The sequence below is a fragment of the Ostrinia furnacalis genome, unplaced genomic scaffold (genome assembly GCF_004193835.3).
Source record: "Ostrinia furnacalis isolate ACB-3 unplaced genomic scaffold, ASM419383v2 OfSCF3250, whole genome shotgun sequence".
NCBI classification, from domain to species: domain Eukaryota; kingdom Metazoa; phylum Arthropoda; class Insecta; order Lepidoptera; family Crambidae; genus Ostrinia; species Ostrinia furnacalis.
The window spans coordinates 47,841-71,281 of NW_021133489.1; the positions used below are offsets into that span (position 1 = coordinate 47,841).

Sequence of the window (23,441 nt, forward strand, 5' to 3'; positions counted from 1 at the left end):
GGAGGTTAACCTGGGCAACCCATATAAAAACAAAGAGAAAAGAAGCAGATTTACAATTTAAGAAGTTCTACTGGCTGATTGGGAGACAATCATCCCTCAGTTTAAACAACAAAATGCTGGTCTATAAATGCATAATAAAGCCTATATGGACTTATGGGATTCAACTCTGGGGATCTGCCAGTAATTCCAACCTTGAAATCCTCCAAAGGTTTCAGAATAAAACACTGAGGGCAATCTCAAATTCACCATGGTTCGCTAGAAATGTAGAGATACACGAGTACTTGGAGATGCCGACAGTCAGGGAGGAGGTGAGCAAATACTGTACCAAATATAAGGAAAGGCTAAAACATCACACAAACCAACTTGCTAGAGAAATTGTGGAACAAACCCACAAGACCACCACAAGACTGAAAAGATGGCAAATATTACAGTTGGACCAAAGATGCTAGTGGCTTGGACTGAATATTGGAAGGCTGGACTAGATTGCTACGTGAATTAGTAAAAACCGAGGGAGAGAATTTACTGGAATACCCCTCCTCATGAACACAAACAAAAAAGCAAGACAAAACATCTGATTATGACCTAAGTCGATTGCAGATATAAAAAGGGGAAAAAAAAAAAAAAAAAAAGTTTACTAAGATATCTGCACGCCAAATTTCAAGCGTCTAACTTAAGCGGTTTAGATTTTTCCTATTTATAATTCCTAAGTATAGGTACTATAACCTGCCCAAGAGTCCAAGAGTACCAAGAATAATTGTACCAAGTTTCGTTAAAATCCGTCGAGTAGTTTTTGTTTCTATAAGGGACATACAGACAGACAAATATTTTACCGATTGCATTTTTGGCATCATTACCGATCACTAATCACCCCCTGATAGTTATTTTGAAAATATATTTCATGTACAGAATTGAACTCTCTACAGATTTATTATAAGCTTAGATTAATAAAGCCTAGATAGAAAAGTGAGGCAACTTTTAGTGAGCCGGAACGGCTTACTCGTAAACGTCACATGAACTGTCAATTAAAGTGAAAAATTGGGAAACGCGTCCGACGAATTTTAATTAATAATTATGACGGTTTGTGCTGTGACAGAGTGTCAAATTTTATCAGAAAAACTAAAGAAAGTGACCAGCGTTACATTTCATAATAAGTACTACAGTTCGATGCGTATTTTGCTTGAAGTAACAAGAAAATAAATTTCCCAATTGTTCGCCGTACGAAATCGAGACTTTTAAGTCGATTTATCCTATTATAATCAATAAAGAAAGTAACTGATGCGTTTTATTTTTAATAATAAAAAAAAATATTAAAATATACAAAAATTTCCCTACTACTACTTGTAAATTACCTACCTTCACTGTCCACACTCCCCAACAAAATTGACACTAATGACATAAGTTTTGCCTCACTTTTGACGAAGCTTTTTTATGAAAACTATCCATCAGCCCCCCTAGACAAAACGCACTTTTTGATCGAATCGAAAATCGAATCCGTCAAATTCCATACAAAAAAGGGGCTTTTCGACCACTTTTCGACTGGTTTGCGATTATAATGGCACTTTGTCTAGACCCACTGGGCATCATTAATCTGAGATTATAAGTATAGATTAGTTGTACTTAGGCCAGTTTTTCGAATTTTGATTTTTTGAAAAATAATGGTGATAGTTAAACTTGTCTAATGCAGTTATATTTAAAGATCATTTAATTAACTACATAATTCATTCATGATATTGTGTATAATTTAAAAAATTTGGGCATACTAGCTGCTAGAAAAAAAAAAGGGGAAACTGTCCTAGGTACAACAAACCAGATGTATCTACCTACCTTGGACCGTGTACGTTGTACCTATTTAAATTTAAATAAATGCTTATATTCGCTTCAATTTGTTAATTTTCTGTTAAATTATTATTTGAAATACCAATTATTACAGTTATTAGCAACAATATCTAAGTAAAAGTATTTTTAAAAAAAGATCTTCATCCATATTTTTTGTACTAATTATTTTTCACATTTTTTTGGCAACAAATCACTTAAGTTTAAGCCGGCTCTCCAGTCCATGTTTAGCCTTACACAACCAACAAAAATATGACAATAATTAACATTTTTTCTAGAAAATTTTGTTGAATGTTGATATGTTATGTCGTGTAGGACAAAATACGCGCTGGAGTGGCTTTAACTTGCAATCTAGTTTTTTTATTTCTTATCATTTAACATAAATTCTAGCAAAATGAAAAATGAAAAAAAAAAATGAAAAAAATATATATTTAATTATATTATAAGTATAAGGTAAGTATCTATGCCTGCTTTGTTGGTTGTCCTTAAAATGAATAAATAAAGTTTTAATCTCACTTTTGTTCTGAATGAAGTACTCCCAGTACTGTTTGAAGTCGCCGGTGTAGCCCATGAAATGGAAGAGTTTGTGGTGGTGGTAGTAGGACACCACGGCGTCGCGAGGGTCGCGCGCCACGTACACCACCTTGGCGGTGTCCAGCAGCTTCGGCGGCAGTAGTGAAAAGGGCATGTGTGTCTTAATGAACCGAGGCGAAGGCAACTTCGCCGCATTCTCGGTGCCAGGAGTAGTCACTTTCTCTATAATTTTTAACAGCCGCTCGTCTCCTTTCACGAAGTCTTTCATATAGTTCTTCGTTATATCGCTATTTATTACCATAAACATACTGAAGAGAAAACATCCGATTACATTACATAGGTCAGACCTGGTCAGACATTATAATCAATATTACAGTTTCCCTATTAATAAATTACTTACTCTAGAAATAGGAACCGTTCATGAAGCGGTATGGAATCAGATTTTTCGTAGTCTAAATTGTTTGCCACCATCCAAACAAGTTCCTGCGTCCAAGTCGTTCCTAATATAAACATAATAAAATTTCAATTTAATTTGAAACGAGCATGTAATGAATGTCTGCATTGTAGAATTTGTTGTATTCAATTTTAAATATAATTTAGCATAAAAATGAGTAATATTTTGAAAGCTTATTTTTTTAATGAAATCATTAAAAAACTAACGGCAAAGGGTGTGTAAACTGTAAAGGCAGATAAATAGTAACCTGATTTAGGGAACGTGACCACAAAAGTATCGTCAGGTCGTATTGGCATGTTATATGTATTTTTAATATCTACTTTAATGCCGTTGGTGAAAAAATATCCCTTTGGGCCGACTCGCAAAAATCCATTTTGATACCCTGAAATTGAAAACCGGGAATGCAGTGATCATGAAATAAAGAAATAATCCATAACTAAAACATCTTTATCTACACATGTACGATAAGTACTAGGTAACTTTTAAGCCAGCCATGTATTATACAACATTTGTTGATAAACACTGTTAATAAACTGTTCATAAACATAATGTTTCATCATCTCTGTTTTTAAACAGTCTGTGGCGACGCCACTACAAACTAGTGATCAACAGATGGCGCTGCTACTACTTCACTATGGCACACTCCGCCGCTCATACAAACCTGCATCGCGGTGACGTAGTTTTCTACCCTGCCAAGTATAGACAAACCAAGATGGTGTAAATTGGACTTTGGTCCCCGAGCACATCACCCGCTCGGAAGGAAGCACTAACACCTATTAGCTTCCTTCAAATCAAATCAAATCAAATTTCTTTATTTGCGTAATTCCAGGTACATAAGTAAAGTAAAGTAAGTAAGTGTCCTTATTGTGGTTGAGCATCATATCCCACATTGGTTGGTGACCCCGACGTGATGTGAGATGCAACCTCTCCATCACCACCATCTTCAGCATCAGCCTCCGCCATCCCTCATCTCTCCGCCACTCCGTTATCAGCTCGTCTTCAACAAGCCAGCGTCCAGCCTTCAGAGACCATCGCAGATCGCAACCGACCTTCCTGGTTCCTCGGCAGCAAGCAACCGTCACTTCACTGGTCACGGGTACAGCTGTGGCCCAGCTTCACGCCCGACCATCGAAGACGCCCCGCTCACTATCCCGACTCACCGTGGATAGAGCACCGCAACCTGCTCGTCTCGACTCACCGCAGACTTGAGCACACTGGCACTTGTAAGCTCATCACGCACAGACTGCTGAGCTCATCCTGACGTCATCCACCTCCGGTTCTTCCGGGGGGAGTGGTGTGGCGACGCCACTACAAAACTAGTGACCAACAGATGGCGCTGTTACTACTTCACTATGGCACACTCCGCCGCTCATACAAACNTACACGAATGTAAAGTTGCCGTGCATGGCGATATAACTGGGTTTTTATTTAATTACGAAAAAACTACATGCTATATTTCCCAAACTGGCACACTGCCTAATTATATCTAACATTACCTTTCACCTAAAAAATATTTCACCAAGTTATCTCTAATAGCGACGAAGCAGGATTTTTTTTAACTTCAAATGCGATTTCCCAAAAATCACCATTTTCGACTTAACTCCGTTTTCACTGGGGGTACAGAAGTAACCGTCGACGGTGTTAACATGACATAACCATGTTCTGCAGCTATTTATTATCAGGGAAACAGCACGTAGAACATTCGCAGTAAATAACATTCTTGTAGCAGAAGTTAGATGAAAGTTTATGGCAAAGACTAGGTATATTATCTATTTTTAAACTATAAATTCTTAAACCAATTAATTCTTGCTACCAATCGAACAACGTGGAAAGCATTAGGGGAGGCCTATGTTCAGCAGTGGACGTCCTATGGCTGAAATGATGATGAAATTCTTAAAATTTTGACTTCAGTGAATTATATTACGCACCGTCTTTTTAGAAATGTCATAACAATCTGAGTCTACGTAATTAACTTTTTCTGGATAGTAACTTTGAGTAGCTTACAGGGAAACATTTATAACTTATTATTTATATATTTTCAGTCAAATTAATTTAAATACAGTAATCTCACCATAGTTTCCCCTCTCAAATACCTATAGGTAACTCCAATAGAATTCGTCTGTCGGGGGGCTTAATAGCTTTACTGTCATCCACGAGTACGAAACGTTATTATAGTTCCACCATTAAAAATAACATTAGAGTGAAGTAAACAACCATTCCGTTAACTGGTATAAAGCTGTATTTCCACCACATAAGTGGTAAGTTGCGTAGCGAGGGATGTGTCTCGACAATCGACATTATTTGCTCTATCTACAGCTTATTTTAAAGATAGCAAAGGCATAGAACTGCTATGCACAACAGTTTCTTAAATTCTTAAATTTTTCAGCTGAAGAAAATAGGTTAGGTAGGTACTCACAAAAAAGAAAATGAATCAAGTTTCTTAGAAGCCAAGGATTTGTGATAAGATTGAGCTCTAATATAGACGTAAGATGCGTGTTGAGCATGACTGTGATATTATTATGTGCGTTCTTGACTACATTTTGGAAAAAAACTGAAAACCTAACCGAGTTCTGTCAGTTATGAATTAAAGGCTGCTATGTACCTACATCTTCTTAAAAATATAGTTTTGCAGTCCTAATCTAGCCTTACTTTATACTTAGATTCTTCGTACTCGTAAACCTTTAGTGTAAACGCAGCCTAACTTATCTAAGTGTGTGCTGGAGTTATTTATGTCCGAGGACAAACAACTGGAGGCACGTTCGTACTTTAGCAGTAAACAACCATTTAGATATTGTCGATAAGTTCCACTTTTCGAGACGATACATAAAGGTGAGTGCGTATCAGTTTTCTAGTAAATATACTGAAAGTTTACTTATGTTATTTACACACAGAAAACGTATTCGCATTTTCAATTACCTAATTTACCCTTATGTAAGTATTATTAGTGTAGACAGGCCTCCCACTCTATGGAATAGATAAAGTGACGGAAAATACCTGGTTGTTGTTGATAATGTATTAGGTTTTTAGTTGAAATAGAAAACATGAAATCGACATCGTCGACGTCATATTTGAAATGGAACCTATTTTAAATTGAATTTCATATTGGTGTTTTTTAATATCAGCTCCAATCGTTGATTTTATCGTCGCACTTGCTACTAGACCACGCTACGTCTTCCGGCTCGTGGTCGCCACTCGAGAACTTTCCTGCCCCAGAACATAAATACTTATTGCTTTAAAACATACATCTTTACCTAGCAATCTATCAATTCCTAAATGAACCATCATCCCATCCCAAAGTAACTTTATCAAACAGTGGCATTTTCGATGAATGGCATACTCCACGCTTAGGCATGAATCATTCGGTTTTATTTACGTACAAATTGACATCTTAAGGTACGAGTACATTGTTCTGCACCCACGCGCGAGGGAAAATTGGCCACGTTTTGTCAGCCGATACCTTGCAAGGGTTACCATAAATAAACTATTTCAAGGATACTTCTTATTAAACGATTTTTTCCTATGATTTTACTTGCGTTCCGTGTAGGAATAGAGAAAGAGATTATCTAGGGCTCACATTAAAATTTCTGTCGATGAAATTAAACATTTTGAAAATCAGTTCAGGTTATTGAGAAAACTCCTCAAAAATGACAAGTAACACACAAAAGTGTACATAATAATTATGACTTTATAATTTAGGTAAGATTATAATAATATTTAAAATTACCCTCTTTTGTGAAGCCGTTACATACACTAATCTATTGGTAGTCATAGTCATAGTGATATATGTTTGTACATTGGTATTACCTGGTAGTAACCGACTATAAAAAAATTATTCTCAATGAATAAATAAAAGGCAATACAGATTCTTCTGCGTTCTAAATTTTATACACGAGTCTGCGCTTCCGCGTGGTGTCGTTTTTCACACGAATCGGGCGTTACCTACCTTCTAAAATTGTCCTGTTTTTCCTGTTTTTGACATCCGATATGGTAACCTTACTTTCAAGGCGCTTTGCGAATTGAATACGCGGCCTGGAATCGGAAAGATAATTTTAATGTCAGAAGACAGGTTGATAACGGCGGAAAATCACATGTTAATAATAAATTATGCGCGTGTTCCTTTTATTTCTTATGGTTTTGTGAAACTCCGATCGATTCTGCTGCTAATGTGAGTTAAAGAAAAAGTTCATTATAATCAAGGTTCATACCTACTGTTCCATAAATGTTCAAAAACTATTCTAGTTAGTTCAAAGAGATCATTATGTATCCCTTCTCTAAAACGTGTTACGCAACCAACTTGGAATAATAACTGGTTCAAACGGCCTTTCGTCGGCCCATTAAAATATCCAACGTAACGAAAGAGGATCCCGTGACGTCATGCGGCGCTACGATTACCCACACACCTGCACAAAGCGAATACTACTAGAATTTTATGAGATTCTTACGCACAGTTATTTTACACTTTCAAAAGTACTCGTATGTCAGCTCATAAAAAGATCATAGTGTGTCACTTCTCTAAAACGTATTATGCAACCGACATTGAAATATTAACTGTTTAACTAACAACCGTTCTTCTAAATCCATCTAGGTTGTCTAGAAGAGATTACTTTATAGCTATAAGACCCGCCTGAATTGTGCCGTATATTTTGTATATTTCTTTCTTTTTCTTTTCTTGTCTCTGTCTGTTCAACTATCCGAACACCTTTCGTCGAGCCATTAAAATATCTGTCGTAACGAAAGAGTATCCTCGTGACGTCAGACGGCGCTACGATTACTCACGCGCTTGGACGCAGCCCAAACCAGGGCGGAGCGTAGTGTTGCAGACCTCGCTATACACATTAGCCAAAATGACACTTTCGCAGAATGTGTCTAATGACACTTTCATAAAGTGTGTCTAAAGACATTTTCATAAAATGTGTCTAGTTTACAAATTCATAGAATTATCCGGTAACTAACACAACTAGCTAACACATCAGCAATAGCCGTTATGTTAACCTGACGTGGTAGGTCAAGCTACGTACTCGTATTTTTTAGGTTTTTACGGTTTATGTAATTTAACCAATGTTAAGTCTGAATATCACCTTTAACTTACTATCTATCCCTCCATAACAAGATTAGGTCTACTTGTATTGTCTAGCATTCTAAATTTTCCTAAATTTTCAGAACCTATTTCAGTAGACTCTGCATGTCTTAAATTCCGTACAAAAATATACATTTTATGAGACATGAATAATGTCTGACACTCGTGCTGATTCGTTGTCACATTATTAAAAGTAAAGCGGCACATTTTTCAAACCAATAAAATGTAGAGTTAGGATAATAAATATTATTTAAACATTTACTGCGTAACATAGGGAGTGTGTTGATTTTTTTTTTAGGAGAAAAACCAGCCTCATCTAAAAAGACATCAAATTATACACACTATAAATAAGTGCTCATATTAAAATACACTCTGATTAATTAATATTACCCGCTTAGGGTAGGGTTACATGCGTTTGGTATATGAATTCTTTATGGTTTAGGATTCTGGGTGAAAAAAAAAAAAGAAATTCGCTTTCACCTTCGGCTTGATCATCACTTTCCATCATGTGAGATGTAGGCCTTGTTGGCTATAAAAAATATCGTTAAAACGTCTGAAATTTGTAATTGTAACTCTGTATTTGTTCCGGATCAGAATTTATATTCGTTTCATGCTTGTAAGCAATATTTCACAGACCATTTTTTGTTTAGTAGCAAAATATTTGCTAGCTTTATTAATATTTATGAAGCTTATACCTACTCGTGGAGTACCAACAACATCATCGAAATAAGAAAATGGATACTGGAATAGAGTCCCTTCAAAATATCCTTGATTATAAAAGTGATAAAATGTAATGTAAAAGTTCGTCCCCATGTTTCAAAGTGACACGTAAACAATTTATCTTTAGAAGGCTTTGGAACAATTTGACGCTGTAGGTAAATACTGAAGATTCTTTCCTCCATAGAAATGTCTCGGAGTTATATCGAAAGTGTGCGTGACGTATTTGTTTTGGCCACAATAAGAGTGATTTGGAGAAGACCTATATTCAGCAGTGGACGTCCTATGGATGAAATAATGACGATGATGAAATGGTGATCACTCACCTGTTCCATTTACCTGTAGGTACGTGACAAAGTCGAGCATTACATCAGTGAGGGTGAACTGAGCTGCATTACAGTGCGCAACTTGTAACAATCGAATCTGAAATGTTTCATTACAGGCAATTGCTCATCGAGTCAAGGCAGTAATGTAATGTAATGCTCTAAATCGAATCTGAAATGTTACATTACAGACGAATGCTGCAAATGAAGGAGCACCTTAAAGTGCGCCGAGGCGATCCTATTATTGTCGTGCATTGTCATCAGCCCCAATACTTCGAGAAACAAATCGTTAACCTGAATGATGACACGTTTACTAAGAAATAATGATTCTATGCGTCATTTGTTTACTGTTTTAGTGGCTTCTCAAGAAGTGTGGAGGTATTAAATAATGAACACCTACCAGTACATTACAGGTATATCCATTTATTTTTATGTAGGTTTCGCTAAAATATTAATTTTGTGTATTCGCATTATTCTTACATTTCTTCTAAGTTTAAATTAATATCATTGACTCAACTCTACATATCCGAGGCTCTACATCACCCAAGTAACTACATCAAATCTTTACCTCTGCTTTTCCAAAATGAACGGTCAACAAATCTTAGAGTCCAATAAACAGAAAATCGAACTAGAAACTGTATCTAAAGTAACAAGGGGCAAATTAATGCTGCCGTTACGTACAATACCTTCGTAGGAAAAAGAAATTAAGGGGAGAGGCTCCTTCGAAAAACAAAACCATTAGTTTAAGGTGGCCCTAATTGCAGTCGTTAGGCCGACGAGACTTGTATACTTGTTTTTGTACGTGGCTAAGGTTTTTCTCATGGTGAGGGAATATCGGCTTTATGGTATTGGTCATGGTAATAGGGATGATGACTGGATAATGAAATCTAAATTCTGTTTAGTCCGTCAGACAGATGATCAAAATATTTGGACACATTTTTTTTTTTCATAATCGAATAATTACAGTATTATATTCGGTTGAAATGTCGCGTGACTTCACTTTTGAGTAAAAAATCTACTCAAGCGTGACGTAACGCGCTATTTCAACTCGATGTAGCACTGTTATTATTTAATTATGAAAGAAAATAAAAAATAATATGAGTAATATTTTCTAATTATTCTGTCTGACGGACAAATCGACAATGTTACAACTCTCATCTGTTACAACTCTCCTCGGTCTCCCCTACTATCGATAGATCAATGATCAATGCAAAATAAATTGGTAAAATAATGGTTTGTCAATATAACTACTTAACTACTCATTTGTAATATCGCGTATGTAAATAGTTAGATTACGTATAAAAATAATATTAGTTGTCGCGTATTTACATTGCATTTGCAATGCTACATATTATAACGTTAACGAAAACAGAGGAACTCCATTCTCAAATTCCTTTTGAATGTAGAGTTTCAATGTAAAATAAAAAATAGAAACGATTTATTCGGTACAATAAGTGAAAAATATACCCAATATACCCGCGTGTGTCACCGTAAAGCTATCTATGACTTTCAGCAAAGAAATCTCAGCTACACCTGTCTGAGTCGGCCAAATTAAAAATATCAGCAATTAACACGATCCGATTTTGCGGAGAGCGGGCTTTACACCTGTCGTTTAGCAAAAATAAAATAATACGGCAAGTTCGTTGTTTATTAGTGCTGTAACCATGCCAGCTGGCACTCGCGTCCCGGGTTCACAACTCTTTGATAACGAAAGGCGCTTCGCATAGTGGCCACCAAAGTTCTTGAATGGAAGGAATTTTACATGATATTTCCTACGGATTGTTGTTCACCTAACCGTATTCAAAGGGGTTATTGTTAATTTTCCACAAAAAATTCGTCACACTTTTGAAAGCTTCATATTTATAGTTGGAAGTCATATCGTTATAAGGAAGCATCAATTCGACATTTTTTACAGAACATTATAAAATGTTACGAATTTTACTGTCACCAGTCGACTTGTGGCAAATCTATAATAAAGATTATTGCCCAAATACTATAAAAGCGAAAGGTCACTGATTTTGTGTGTGGTGACTGAGTTTGTTCCGGCGTTTCTTCTCAGCACTTGCCATATGTTTGTCTCGAAGCGCTGGTAGGGCCCAAAAGATAAGGAGACATGTAAAGTGCCCCATAAGGGCTACCTTTTCTTTTTTTAGTATTTTCTATTGACGTTCATAAGTGCCACTTGTGGTCTAAACTGAATAAATATTTTTGATTTTGATTTTGATTTTGATTGACTGACTCACTCATCACGAAATCTCAGAAACTATACAGGAGTCTCAAATTTTGCTTGGGGGTTCGTTTTAGAACGTAGGTGCTCATTAAAAGATGAGATTTTGCATTAGGTGGCGGCCGCTAGTCACTCTGGTCTATATTCACGGGAGCCGATAATGACGATGATGAGTAATGTACAGCAAAAATAAAACAATACAGCTAGTAGTTGTTTATTGCGGCGTCCATGCCAGCTGGCACGCGCGTCCCGGGTTCACTACTCTGATATCGGTGAGTCACGGGTTATGTAAACAAACTTAGTTTTTAGTGCATGTGAACGGGGCTTTCGCGGTCTGAGATTGCACTTTTTAGATTACGGTTTTATGGCTATTTTGTAATTATTAATTTCTCAAGGCTACGCTAAAGTAAGCATATCTTTTAGGCCCAGCTTCTAGGTCATTTAATTTTGTAGAAATACATTTTTTACCTGACTGCAGCGAACAAAAAAAATGGATTTACCTAGATTTACCACGTAATACTAAAAATAAGGATGACGTTATTATTATGCGGTAACAATATTACGATCATTTTGAAATTCTGTATTAACGTTCTACAAATCTACACGTAAGTAACATTCAGATCTTATAAAATATATTTGACAGTTGTGGACCCTGTTGGGCACAGCAAAATAAATTGAACTTTAATTTCACGTACTATGAATACCGTTTTTCACAATTTTCTTTTATACATTAGGCATTGAAAACTATATTTACAAAAAATAAAAAATAAACAACAGGCGTAACAAAATGGACGTAAACATTACGTTAAACTCTGTATTCCTCAACATCGCGTGATTCGGTCCAGTAATTTAGTTTCCGTATCTGTGAATGGAGGTTCGTAGTCAATGAAATATTATTCCACAACCTCTTTTCAGCTATTTGCTACGGGAAAATGTTTTAATCATAAATTGGAAATTTGCCAAGCTATTTTAACTTGCCGTATTTTTACTTTCGAGCGACAATTGGGGCAAATATTAGTTTATAGATTTAACCTGAATGCGTGAAGTTCTAGGTAATTCTTATATTTTATGTCCTGTAAATGATTGCCTATTACCGTTTTACTAGACTTTATTTTTGATTTTTTTATATTGTTAGTCATTTTTTTGGTGAAATAGCTTATTACTAGTCTAGTCAATGAAGACCTCTATGAGACTGATATTATTGGCCAAGCTCTATTTTAGGACCCGAATAACTTCTTCATTCTTCTTCTTCCATTATGTTAGCCATGTACTATGTACCTATCATAAGCAGTCTCTTTTTAAAAGAATGCCAACGATTTAAGTTACACCCTGTGGGTGCAAAAGGGTACATGAACAACTGACATAAGATAGATAGCAAGTTGTAAACTAAATGCACAAAAAACTATACGAGCCAAGCCGCCAAAATTATCCTACAACCTACTGCACTGAATGAGTAAAGAAATATTGATGCTGTTTAATCCAAATAAAAATAAACATAAAGCACTAAGCACCGCGAATTAATTACCCGCCCACAAAACGTCCTACTTTGGCCAAAAGTTTTTAATAATGTCGGAAAATAAATTGGGAAAAACTCATTGTAAGTCTTATTCATTGCCCACTATTGTAAAGAACGAGCGAAAATAAGACAATCTTAACGTATTTAATTGTCACCCACACGCGGCACAGTTTAAAAAGTCGACCTAATATAGTTATTTTCAGTTGGTCTCCTCAATGCGAAAACTCATAAACTGAATAGGTAAATCTGGAATGGATATCTGAGATTCAGTGAAGATAGATTCTAATAAGTTAGAGAAGTCATATGCCCATCTATCAACTGAATAAACATAATAATAGCTAATAGGATAATAAGATGGTTCAGATGTAGTAAACAAAGATGTCTAGCGAAAAGCAATCCATTCGCAAGCTACCATAATCTTGAGGAGAAGGTCAAAAGTACTTTAAAAAACCAAGCGAAAAGTCTTCAAGAACAAGATGTTAAGCCTTTTAGTCTCTCTTTCTTTTAAGCTATTAATTACCATTCCTTCTCAAGGTTATTTGTATTTTCGAAGTCTTCAATTTTTTTTGCTGAATATTATCTATTTGCTGAGCATTTTATGGAGTAATTATGAACTTTTAACGTGGCAATTCTGCCCCTTCTTATATTGTGTAATGGACATGTGCAAGATGCTTGCACAATTAGTGTCTGGTGGCTTTTGTTACATTGCACTTAAAAAAGAATTTATCAGCATTGCAGTGGATGTTGTTTTCTTTTACAATTCCTTTTGTGTTTTCTATAGCTTCATTTCTCTTTTCAATGTTGCTTTGACTTGATGAAAAATCTTTCACAAAATTATTCATTATGATCTCCGTGGTCTAATATAAAGTTAAATTATATCAAACGTCATAAAGCTATGTGAATATCTCTTAATATATTTATTTCCTGTGTGCTCTGTAATGAAATCTGTTTCAGATTTGATCATAAATATAGCACATTTTGTCTTACTGTAGGTGCTTACTGTGAGAATCGCTTAATTAATATGAAAAAAGTGCAACATTAACGACATAGCTTAAAGAAAACAGCTATGTCATCACTATTTGTGATATGCTTGGTTGAAGTCGGAAAAAACATTAGAACAGTTATAAAAAAAATTTAAAACTCAACAACTTCTTAAAATAAAAAAGACATTCCTGGAAATCATGTAACTAAAACAGAAACTCGCTCATCCGTACATAACAATTAACCTGACTGTTCTCTTTTGTTTTGTCCAGGGGCAGGCAGTTTACGAAGTAATTCGTTAGCCTTTCTTTCCCCAGTCCATCTGAGATTTCATAAAACTTCATTAGCGGGGACTTACTTAATGAAAACGTTATTTTTCCTTGAGTTTTTCTTATGACTTTCTTTTAATAAACATTTCGCTTGAATAAGCATAAATGAGCAAAGATGGTGTTAAAAATATTCAATTTTTTGTATTAGGTTTTTTACTAGGAAATGTTTGGACTAGTTGTGAAAATAGTGGCTTAGTATTACTGTAGCACATTATTGCCGCTCCACGCGCGTTTGTTTCACTTTTATTACAAAAATTCTTGGAAGCTTTGACTGTATAGGTACTTCCCGCTATAAAAGTGTGACTTAGGAATAACGTGCTGTTTCACCAGTGAACAAATTTTCATAAACGGATCAATAGATTCCATTATTGTCTGCAGAAAATTTCATATCCAATTATTCATTGTTATACGAAGGGTGTTCCAAAAGTAATGAGAATAGGACATTTATAGCCTTCGCAAAAATCTGCAAAAAAATGGGTAGGTAAATTAATTCTTCACTAGAAACTGGTAAAAAAAATATTTAATTTCAACATTACGTTTAAGAATTACATTCACCTGAACACGACCAGTCGGCTGATTTTCTTGACTTTTTTACCAGTTTCCAGTGAAGAATAATTAGGCTACCTACTCATTTTTTACAGATTTTTATGATGGCTAGAAATATTACATTCTCATTACTTTTTGAACAACCCTAGTAGGTAACATCCACTTATTTATGCTTCCATGAATATCACGTAGTAAGGATGTAAAGGTTAGCGTAAAGTTTCAACAGGCGTCGATCCTACGGAAACTATAATCGCAAAGTGCTAAAGTGCGCTTAAACTTTAGCAGTCAAGATAATATTATAGTAAACTTATCTGCTGAAAGTTAAAATAAACAAGCTCAAACAGGGTGTTGGCAAAAACTTAACGTCGAACGTGTTCGTTCATCCTTCTAGAAAGCATTTTCCACTAAATTTTTGAGACAGTAAATAAAATTCACTACTTGCAAAATAATTCATCTCTTTTCATAGGTCCAAGTTTAATACTGTTGATTTTGGTCTATTCCACTTTGTTCACCTGGATTTGATCACCAAGGTGATCAAAGTGGACTCCAGGCTAAACTGGTGTCCTTTCATCACCCATGGATAAGATCACCTAGTGTACTTCTTATCCATAGGTGATCAAAAGACACCATGAAGCGTTGCTTGAAATCCATTTTGATCACCTACCATATGTACCGACCACCATATGTAGAGTAGTTAGTTAACTTGACTTTTATTAATATTCTTATTCGAGTTACTTTTTAGTAAGTATTGACCTTGTTTAATTTTTAGTGTTTGTAAAAAAAAATCCAAGAAACTAGGCGCTGCACTGGTAGGGCCCAAAAGATAAGGAGACATGTAAAGAGTTAACATTTTGTTATATTTATATTGACGTTCGTAAGTGCCAATTTATTGATCTAAAATGAATTTTTCATGTTAATTTTTCTACATCCTGTCCGCAAGTAGCTCAGATGGTGTCGATTCAACGGAAACTAATCGCACAGCTCGCTATTAGCAGAACTTGCCGGGTTAGGATAATTCCCCCAATGCTAGCTGTTTTGCTTGCAGACCAAGTACCGTTTTACGATCCCGAAGTTGCGAACATCTGGAAAGTTCCAATTGGAGTTTTGAACCGAGGTTGGAGCTGAGATAGGTACTCGAGCGTAGTGTTGTGCTTTTATTTTAAGGGTTGGGTCGTTGTGAATTTAATGTTGGATGAACAAAGTTCTGATGATTTTGGGACATATTTTTTTCGTATTAGAGAGTAAATAAATGGTTATTGAGGTAGATTGTGATATTTTTGAAGCGCTAGACGCTAATAGCTGTCACGTTATATGTGAACTAGGTTTTTATCACCTATTCCACCAACGCAGGTCTTGAGTTTCACGAAATGGACGTTTAATTTTTGAAACTTTATACAAGGCCAAATCTCTTACTGTGAATACTAATACTGAGATGAGCCATTGGTATTCTCATTTGGTCACAAATAAATTAACATAGAGTTTAACTTGGTACATAACATTGGACATCATAAGGGTAGCAGGGAAGCGCTGGATGCAGGCCGCTACAAATCGATCAACATGGAAAGCATTGGGGGAGGCCTATGTTCAGCAGTGGACGTCCTATGGCTGAAATGATGATGATGATGATTAACTTGGTAGCAAGTTTTTTTCATCGCTACATTCGTTATCGAAATTTCATCTTCCTGTTCCTTCATCCCAAATGTTAAAATTGTCTCTTGTCCACAGGTGTGTCCCACGACCGGTCTTACGTGCTTTTCCGTCTCGGCCGCCGCGTGTCGTCTCCCGTACGAGCGTTCGCCGAATCGGGGCGAGCAGACGCGCTCGGCTCGGGTCCCGGCACGCTTGATGTGTTCGGCGCGCCATCTGTTAACCAGGGAGCAGGACGGACTGAAGCCGAATTCTTCGTCGATGGAAACCACTCCAGGGTAAGTATCTCTCCATTATGGGGCTCTTTCCTATCAATACACACATGGTATCCCAAAACTTAATGTCTAGCGGGCACCGGCCGATAGGCTAGCCCAAGACAGCGGTTGCAATTATAGCCGAGTCATTTAAGATCATATTAAAAACACTTTAAATTTATTTACAGCAATTTTTTCACACTGACCTACCTGATGTTAAAATAACGACTTTTTAATTTTTTTATAAGAGCTGACTTGAGCGAGCCTATCGCCTGTAGTTTATTTTAAAATACATTGTTTACATACGAGTAGATCACATAGTAAATCCACAATGTTAAGATACCCATAAGATACCCCATAACAGATAATCCTCAAATTAAATTAACTAAAATAATGACAATTACGAAGGTTACTAAACTCCAGACGGGGATTCAGGAGTTAATAATCTTTGAAATTATTTAGATCCACGCTCACCTCTCAAACGGCGGCAAAACCCGATAGTTTAGTTTAGTCGGCTTTAATGAATCCCAAAGCCAAATAACAAGAAGGAGAAACGTGAAACTAGAGTAATGGATGGACTCAGATTCACCAATTAATTCAGTTGGTTTCAATAGCCACTGAAATGAGAAATAATGGCAATTAGAGAAATCAAAGCTTAGTGATTAATTAAAAGCATACTATTAAGGTTGTAAATGTTTTTAGAAATAGGTATTTTATAAGTAAGACCTCGAACTTATTCATAAATATGCAATAGGTATAGTCTTGAGAAGAAATAAAAATATAGAAACATTTTATACCCTCTCAATCCAATTAGGTTACCATAGCTACTCAATAGACTGTACGGTTGACTGCAAACCAAAGCGATTACAAAATGCAAAATTAATGTCATCAAAAACAAAATGGCGATGCAAATAACGCCCTTAATGACGCTCATCAATTTACCAACAAAGGCTATAGAAATAATGCCAATTAAAATAATGGGTGTACGGACAGGTAACGATTTCAATTATTGGGACTTCGGAACTATCCACGATTCATTATTGCGAACACAATAACGACGGTAATTGAAAGCAATAACTATAATACGTGGACAATTTTGCAATTAAAATTTTGAACTGGGAGTTGAAATAAATGCTTGAAGTTCTGAAGTTGTAAGTGAAATGGGTTGCGAGCTCAATGGTGTCAAAGAGTCTATTGATTAACTATCGTCTCTTTTTTATACAGTACAAAGCAGGTATTTGACTGCAATCGCACCAGATGTTAAGTAAGATGCAGTCTGGGATGATTTATACCTGCCCTGCCCTGAAAGACATGTAACTTCTTCATAAGAACTCTACCTACGAATCTCTCTATTTTGTTTGTTTCCTATACAGAAGTTCGTATCCCTATCAAACAACACTCCAATGGATATTGCTTGTAGAATGCGGCACCGCTCCCTTCAAGTATCGTATTTCATCACTAATTAATGCCCCAGCGCAAACAACAATTACGATACGTCAGTCGAGTGCGGACAAATAAAAAGGCACATCGATTAGGGAGGTATCGATAATGGCTTATCGATACCGTTAAAGTTGAATCGAATAGGTAATTGAATCATAGAATCAATAGAAAATACAGTGATACTAGAAAATTTGTGTTATAAAGTCAGTCAAAGGCTGGACGTACATCTAATTCGCTAAGCTCAATCTGTCACATTACTTTTGACAGGTGGAATTGGTATTAAATGGCGACTACGTCGTAGTAGGTACAACGTAGTACAACATTCTATGCTTGATGGGCCGATGACCTCAGGAGCTATCAGGCAGCTGAATCTGAATGAAAGAAAGAGAGATCGACCTTCGTGGCATTTACAATCGGTGGTCAAAAATGATTCTAGGGCCACATTCGCCTATCCTTTTGTCTTTAAGGATGAAGTGTAAATAAGGACTCTACAGACCAAGCTCATCGAGGGCACGGCGGTTTTGGCGGCTTTATTAAAAAAAAATCATGTCGATGACTTTGACGACATTTGAAAAGTCGACGACTCATGTCAGCGGGTTTTGTGTAGACTGCTGTACAAGGCAATAACCGATGACCCAGATCCTTGATCGTCCCGTCATAAACATCAATAAACCCAGCTCTCGCCACACCTCTACCCTCCCGGAGATGCGACCGTCATATTATAGGGGGATTTTATCGCAATCGTTCCTAATTCCGATTGTTTACGACTTTATTTCGATGTTTTGTTCGGGTTTTATCTGACTCATGATAGGTACGCTTCATTTGGCGAATCAAAAGTTGTTGGTGACTGATAGAACGTCATGAACGTTTTGTTATTAAGGTCATCGCTACTTCAATACGGAAAAAAAGAAAATGATTATTATTACTGTGGCCAACCCGTCTGGCCAGCCTGGAAAGTGTAAGCTAAATATGGCCACTACTTCAAACTCCTTTATTTCATGACCCGATCGATATATTTTTTAAAGTTGAATGAGCTTGCCTGATCACAACCCCACCCGAAGGGTGCAGCATGATCTATGATCGATGCTTGCTCATGCAGAAGATGCGTATTTACTCGCAGCTTGGGGTTTTTTGGGTTTTTTGAAATCGGGTCGGGATCACTGCAGGGTCTCATACTCTTTGCTGTGAGCATTATATAGCACTAGCGGCCGCCCGCGACTTCGTACGCGTGAATCCCGTTTTTCCCGCTAATTCCCGTTCCCGTGGGAATTTCGGGAATTCCTTTCTTAGTGCACCTCTACGGTACCTAAGCTACGTCTCTTTCAAATTTCAAGTGCCTACGTTTAGCCGTTTAGGCTGTGCGTTGATCTGTCAGTCAGTCAGTCAGTTTCTCCTTTTATATATTTAGATATTTTTTTCAATTTAAATAAAGTTTTAGACAGACATCTCAAAATAATTTAAGAATAACAGAGCAATAAAATGTATCGAATTGCAATTGCTTCCACAAAAAATCCAGCATTCTACGAAGTTTGCTCCACCCTCAGATCATAGAAAGAGAATAGATATGAAGTCGCGCGTAACTACAACGAGAACCAGTGTCCCCACATTTCCCCCACCACAGCTCCCACACACACANCTCCTCCTATGTTCTTCTGATTAATTTCGTTGCGGGTCCAATGACAGTTTAACTTTCCCCCGGGACAAACTTGACCTTCATTGGTTGGGTTTTTGTGGCGGTCAAGCTGTAGATCCTGGCTACACAGGAGTTGCAGTGGTGGGAACGAGAGGTGGGAATAGTCCCGTTCATTTGAATTTTATTTGGGTTGTTATGAAATATTTGTAAAACTCTTTGATGGGACATCGAACTTAATTTTACTCGTAAATGCTAGTATCTATACAAACATTCGAAGAACTGGCAAGCCAATTAACAATTTTATTTATTCATTGGGCTGTGTATTGAGTACATTTTCATACTTACGGTATACACCTTTCCATAATATGAATATTTCTATTCTTATATTATTGTATATCAGTTTTAATACTTACCAAACCAAATTGTAAAATTAATTTTGTGCGTAAAATTACACAATTTAACACGATAAAAATTATGTATCACGAGAAGCACGATGAGGTCATAATTTATCACTAACCGAAGTAAACTTTCGTAACAATTATTTAAATTGTGCTAATAAAAATATCGTATTAAAAGCTTTTAGGTAGGTACATATTCGTTTATCATTTATAAGCCGCGTTCCAATACAAAATAAACACGTTGTAGACGTGCCAAAAAACTTTTTAACTCCATGCAAAAAGGCGTAAAGACGACGTAACATCGATCACAAGCATCAAAGCATCCCCTTACTATTCAAATTTGTCGAAAATCCGATAACTCACTATCGGCCAAACTTTCCCTTCTTATCATGCAAATCAATTCGCGTGAGTGATTGTCGCTCATGTTCGTATGAAATATCTCCTTCAAGCTGTAGGGATGGGCAAACCACATATCGATATTTGAAAGTAAAGTATAATGTTTTTTTTTTTTATTGTTATCTTTGTTTAAATTACTTTATGGGATACGCTTTTACTGGTGTTTAGGCAAAATATTCATTATACTTTGCGTCATATCTCTACATACTCGTATATACAACAGGTTTTATTTAACTCGTGGCTTTGAATTAAGGTAAATAAGTAATCAATTTTATTAGGATTTCTTGCCAAGTACCTACTTTTGTAATATCATCATAAAACTTTAAGAAATACGAGATGGTTTTGTATTAAGTTTTGAGTATAAGCCTAAATTATGATTTGACTAGCTTTTCCCCGCGGCTTCACCCGCGTGAAATTTAGTTTGTCACAGATCGTCATAAATTATAGCCTATATGTTATTCTGGGTTATAAACAATAATACTGTAAGGTTTCAAGAAAATTCAGTAGTTTTTGCGTGAAAGAGTAACAAACATCCATCCAGACATCCAAACTTTTTCATTTATAATATTAGTAGGATGTCGATGAATATTGATCATCCCTACCCAACACCATGCATTGGAGTTTGACCCGCATAAATCCGAATTTATCTAGCGTGAAACTTAATTTCCTTTATTTTTCTCAACTCGGAAATTCTCGAGTGTGTAAGTCCATTAACTTTTATATCTATCTTGCGAGTCGACCCTGGTATATCCCCCTTGAGACCTGGAAGGCAGTTTCTAAGTTAATCCTATTGTTTTGGGGCAATATGTAACGGTCGGGAGCCACTGTCACGTACAGCGCCCCCAGCGCTATCAACTACCAACTGTAGTTCGGTCATACAATCTGGTGCTTTATTAGATTGCTTGATACCTCTGAGACTAAGAGTGGATAGTGAGAGAAAAGAATGGTAAGGGACAAGGAAAGGTTTGCGGTGAATTTGGTATGACTTACTTCAAAGTATGCTACTAGAGTACGACTACGTAGAGACGATGGCCGTTGGGGCAGGAAAGTTCTCGAGTGGCGACCACGGGCTGGAAAACGTAGCGTGGGCAGGCCTCCTACTAGGTGGACCGACGATCTGGTAAAGGTCGCGGGAAGAGCCTGGATGCGGGCAGCGCAGGACCGTTCATTGTGGAAAACCTTGGGGGAGGCCTTTGTCCAGCAGTGGACGTCATTTGGCTGAAACGATGCTACTAGAATTGCACTTCAAGTGAAGACATGGATTATGACACCAAATCTAAATCTGGATCATCATCATCATCATTTCAGCCATAGAACGTCCACTGCTGAACATAGGCCTCCCCCAATAACTTCCACATAGCACGGTTGGTAGCGGCCTGCATCCAGCGCCTTCCTGCTACCTTTATCAGGTCGTCGGTTCACCTTGTATATCTGGATGTCTTTCAGGTATAGAACTGAGATAAGAGCTAAGAGCTGATGTATTTAATAATCAAATCTCGTTGATAATCGTCAACTGCATCCGCTAGATATTGGTCTCCCAGCAGAGCAGCTCATCACCTGAAGGACCTTGGGCCTTTCGCAAAAGCGGAATAAAGCTCGTGCCCATTTATAGGTACTTTTCCGTATTCTTGTTAGACCATGAATTACAAACCTAACTGTTAAAAAGTATTTTCAACCAGACTAAATTTCTAATTTTGCGTACCGTCTTCTAATACAAACAGCTTTCGCCGTAAAGCTTCTATTCCTCACGCAAAAGCTTTGAAGTGAGAAAGTCTAGAATCTAGATCTAAGCTAAACCGAGGTGCCCCTACCCCCCGCCGGTAATCGCATCTGGTGACGAGCTTAGGCAAATGTTAGACGCTTTGAATGCTTTAGTAGGATAAAACTTTATAACATTCAATAACGATCCTTCGAAAGATCTGAAGTAATAAATAATAATGGCAGAAGAGCACTTAAAGCAGCTTTTCAACATCTTAATTGTTAAGTGCTAAAAGTGTGATGTTCTTTTGATTCAGAGGTGCTGGGTTCACTTTGTGAATTGGCTCCCAGTTTTGAATAGATATTAAAGGCTTGAATCAATATGATTGTAAGAAAAGAATATGCTTTTTTATTGTTCAGATTGAGCTACGTTAGAATCAGAAGCTTCTTTTATTTTTTTGGGAATTTTAGTTCATTAAGTTTGACACTGGAGTTGTTTTAGGAGAGCACGAGTGAAAGTATTTTCAAACAGAAGTTCTGTAGACTATCTTTGCTCGGCTCTGTTAATTTCTTTAGGCAGTAAACACACACGAACGATAAGAAATCTTTTTAAAAAACCGTCAAGATATCTGTTTGAATTTTAATTTATTGGCACGCTATAAGGCAACTTTTGTTTAGACTTCTGGTTTGACCCTCCCCACTACCAGCTTGGATCATAAAGCATTCTTAAAAAGCCCGTAATGGCCTGTTTAATGAGGGTCGACACGATTATTGTACACATTAATTACCCTCATTGCTAACGCCCTCACACACAACTTGAGTTCGGTACAAATTGCAGACGGAGACGACAACTTTCAAAAAGAAAATATTAGCCTTTTGTCGCATTTTTTTCATAGCTAAAATTGACAAATCATTAATGCGTGTATAGATACTCGCGGTACATCATACACGCCTTTATAATTGTGTCATTACGCAGAAGTAGAGCCAAGCAAAGTCGCTGTGGAAACCGTCGTTGTCGTTGTCCAGCATTGGACGTATTTTGGTTTCAACTGGACTGGACTGGAATGGAGGCCGCGTACCGGAAAACGCAGCGTGGGACGTCCACCTACAAGGTGGACTGACGACATCGTATAGGTAGCAGGGAAGCGCTGAATGCAGGCTGCTACCAATCGATCAACGTGGAAAGCATTAGGGGAGGCCTATGTTCAGCAGTGGACGTCCTATGGCTGAAATGATGATGATGATGATGATGGTTTCAACTAAAATATGTAATGTTGTTTCAAGAAGAGAGCCCTAATTTATATTTTTCCTTACGTTTGAATTTTATGAAAATAAGTTCATGCCATCAATATAGATGACATGAACTTATTTTGTAATTTATATTTATATCATAATTTAATAAAAAAATAGGTACTTACTCTTAAAACCGAAAGAACTT

General features: G+C 36.8%; 1 protein-coding gene across 1 annotated transcript in view; it reads right to left on the reverse strand.

Moving 5' to 3' along the window:
• Positions 1-23,441, reverse strand: part of LOC114357557 (sulfotransferase 1C4-like) — a 34,486-nt gene that overhangs the window by 2,723 nt on the left and 8,322 nt on the right. The window contains exons 2-4 of the mRNA XM_028311238.1: positions 3,069-3,203; positions 2,768-2,867; positions 2,350-2,675 (exon numbers count right to left, since the gene is read on the reverse strand). Of these exons, the coding sequence (XP_028167039.1) occupies positions 2,350-2,675; positions 2,768-2,867; positions 3,069-3,203 (561 nt within the window). The remainder of the gene's footprint in view (positions 1-2,349; positions 2,676-2,767; positions 2,868-3,068; positions 3,204-23,441) is intronic.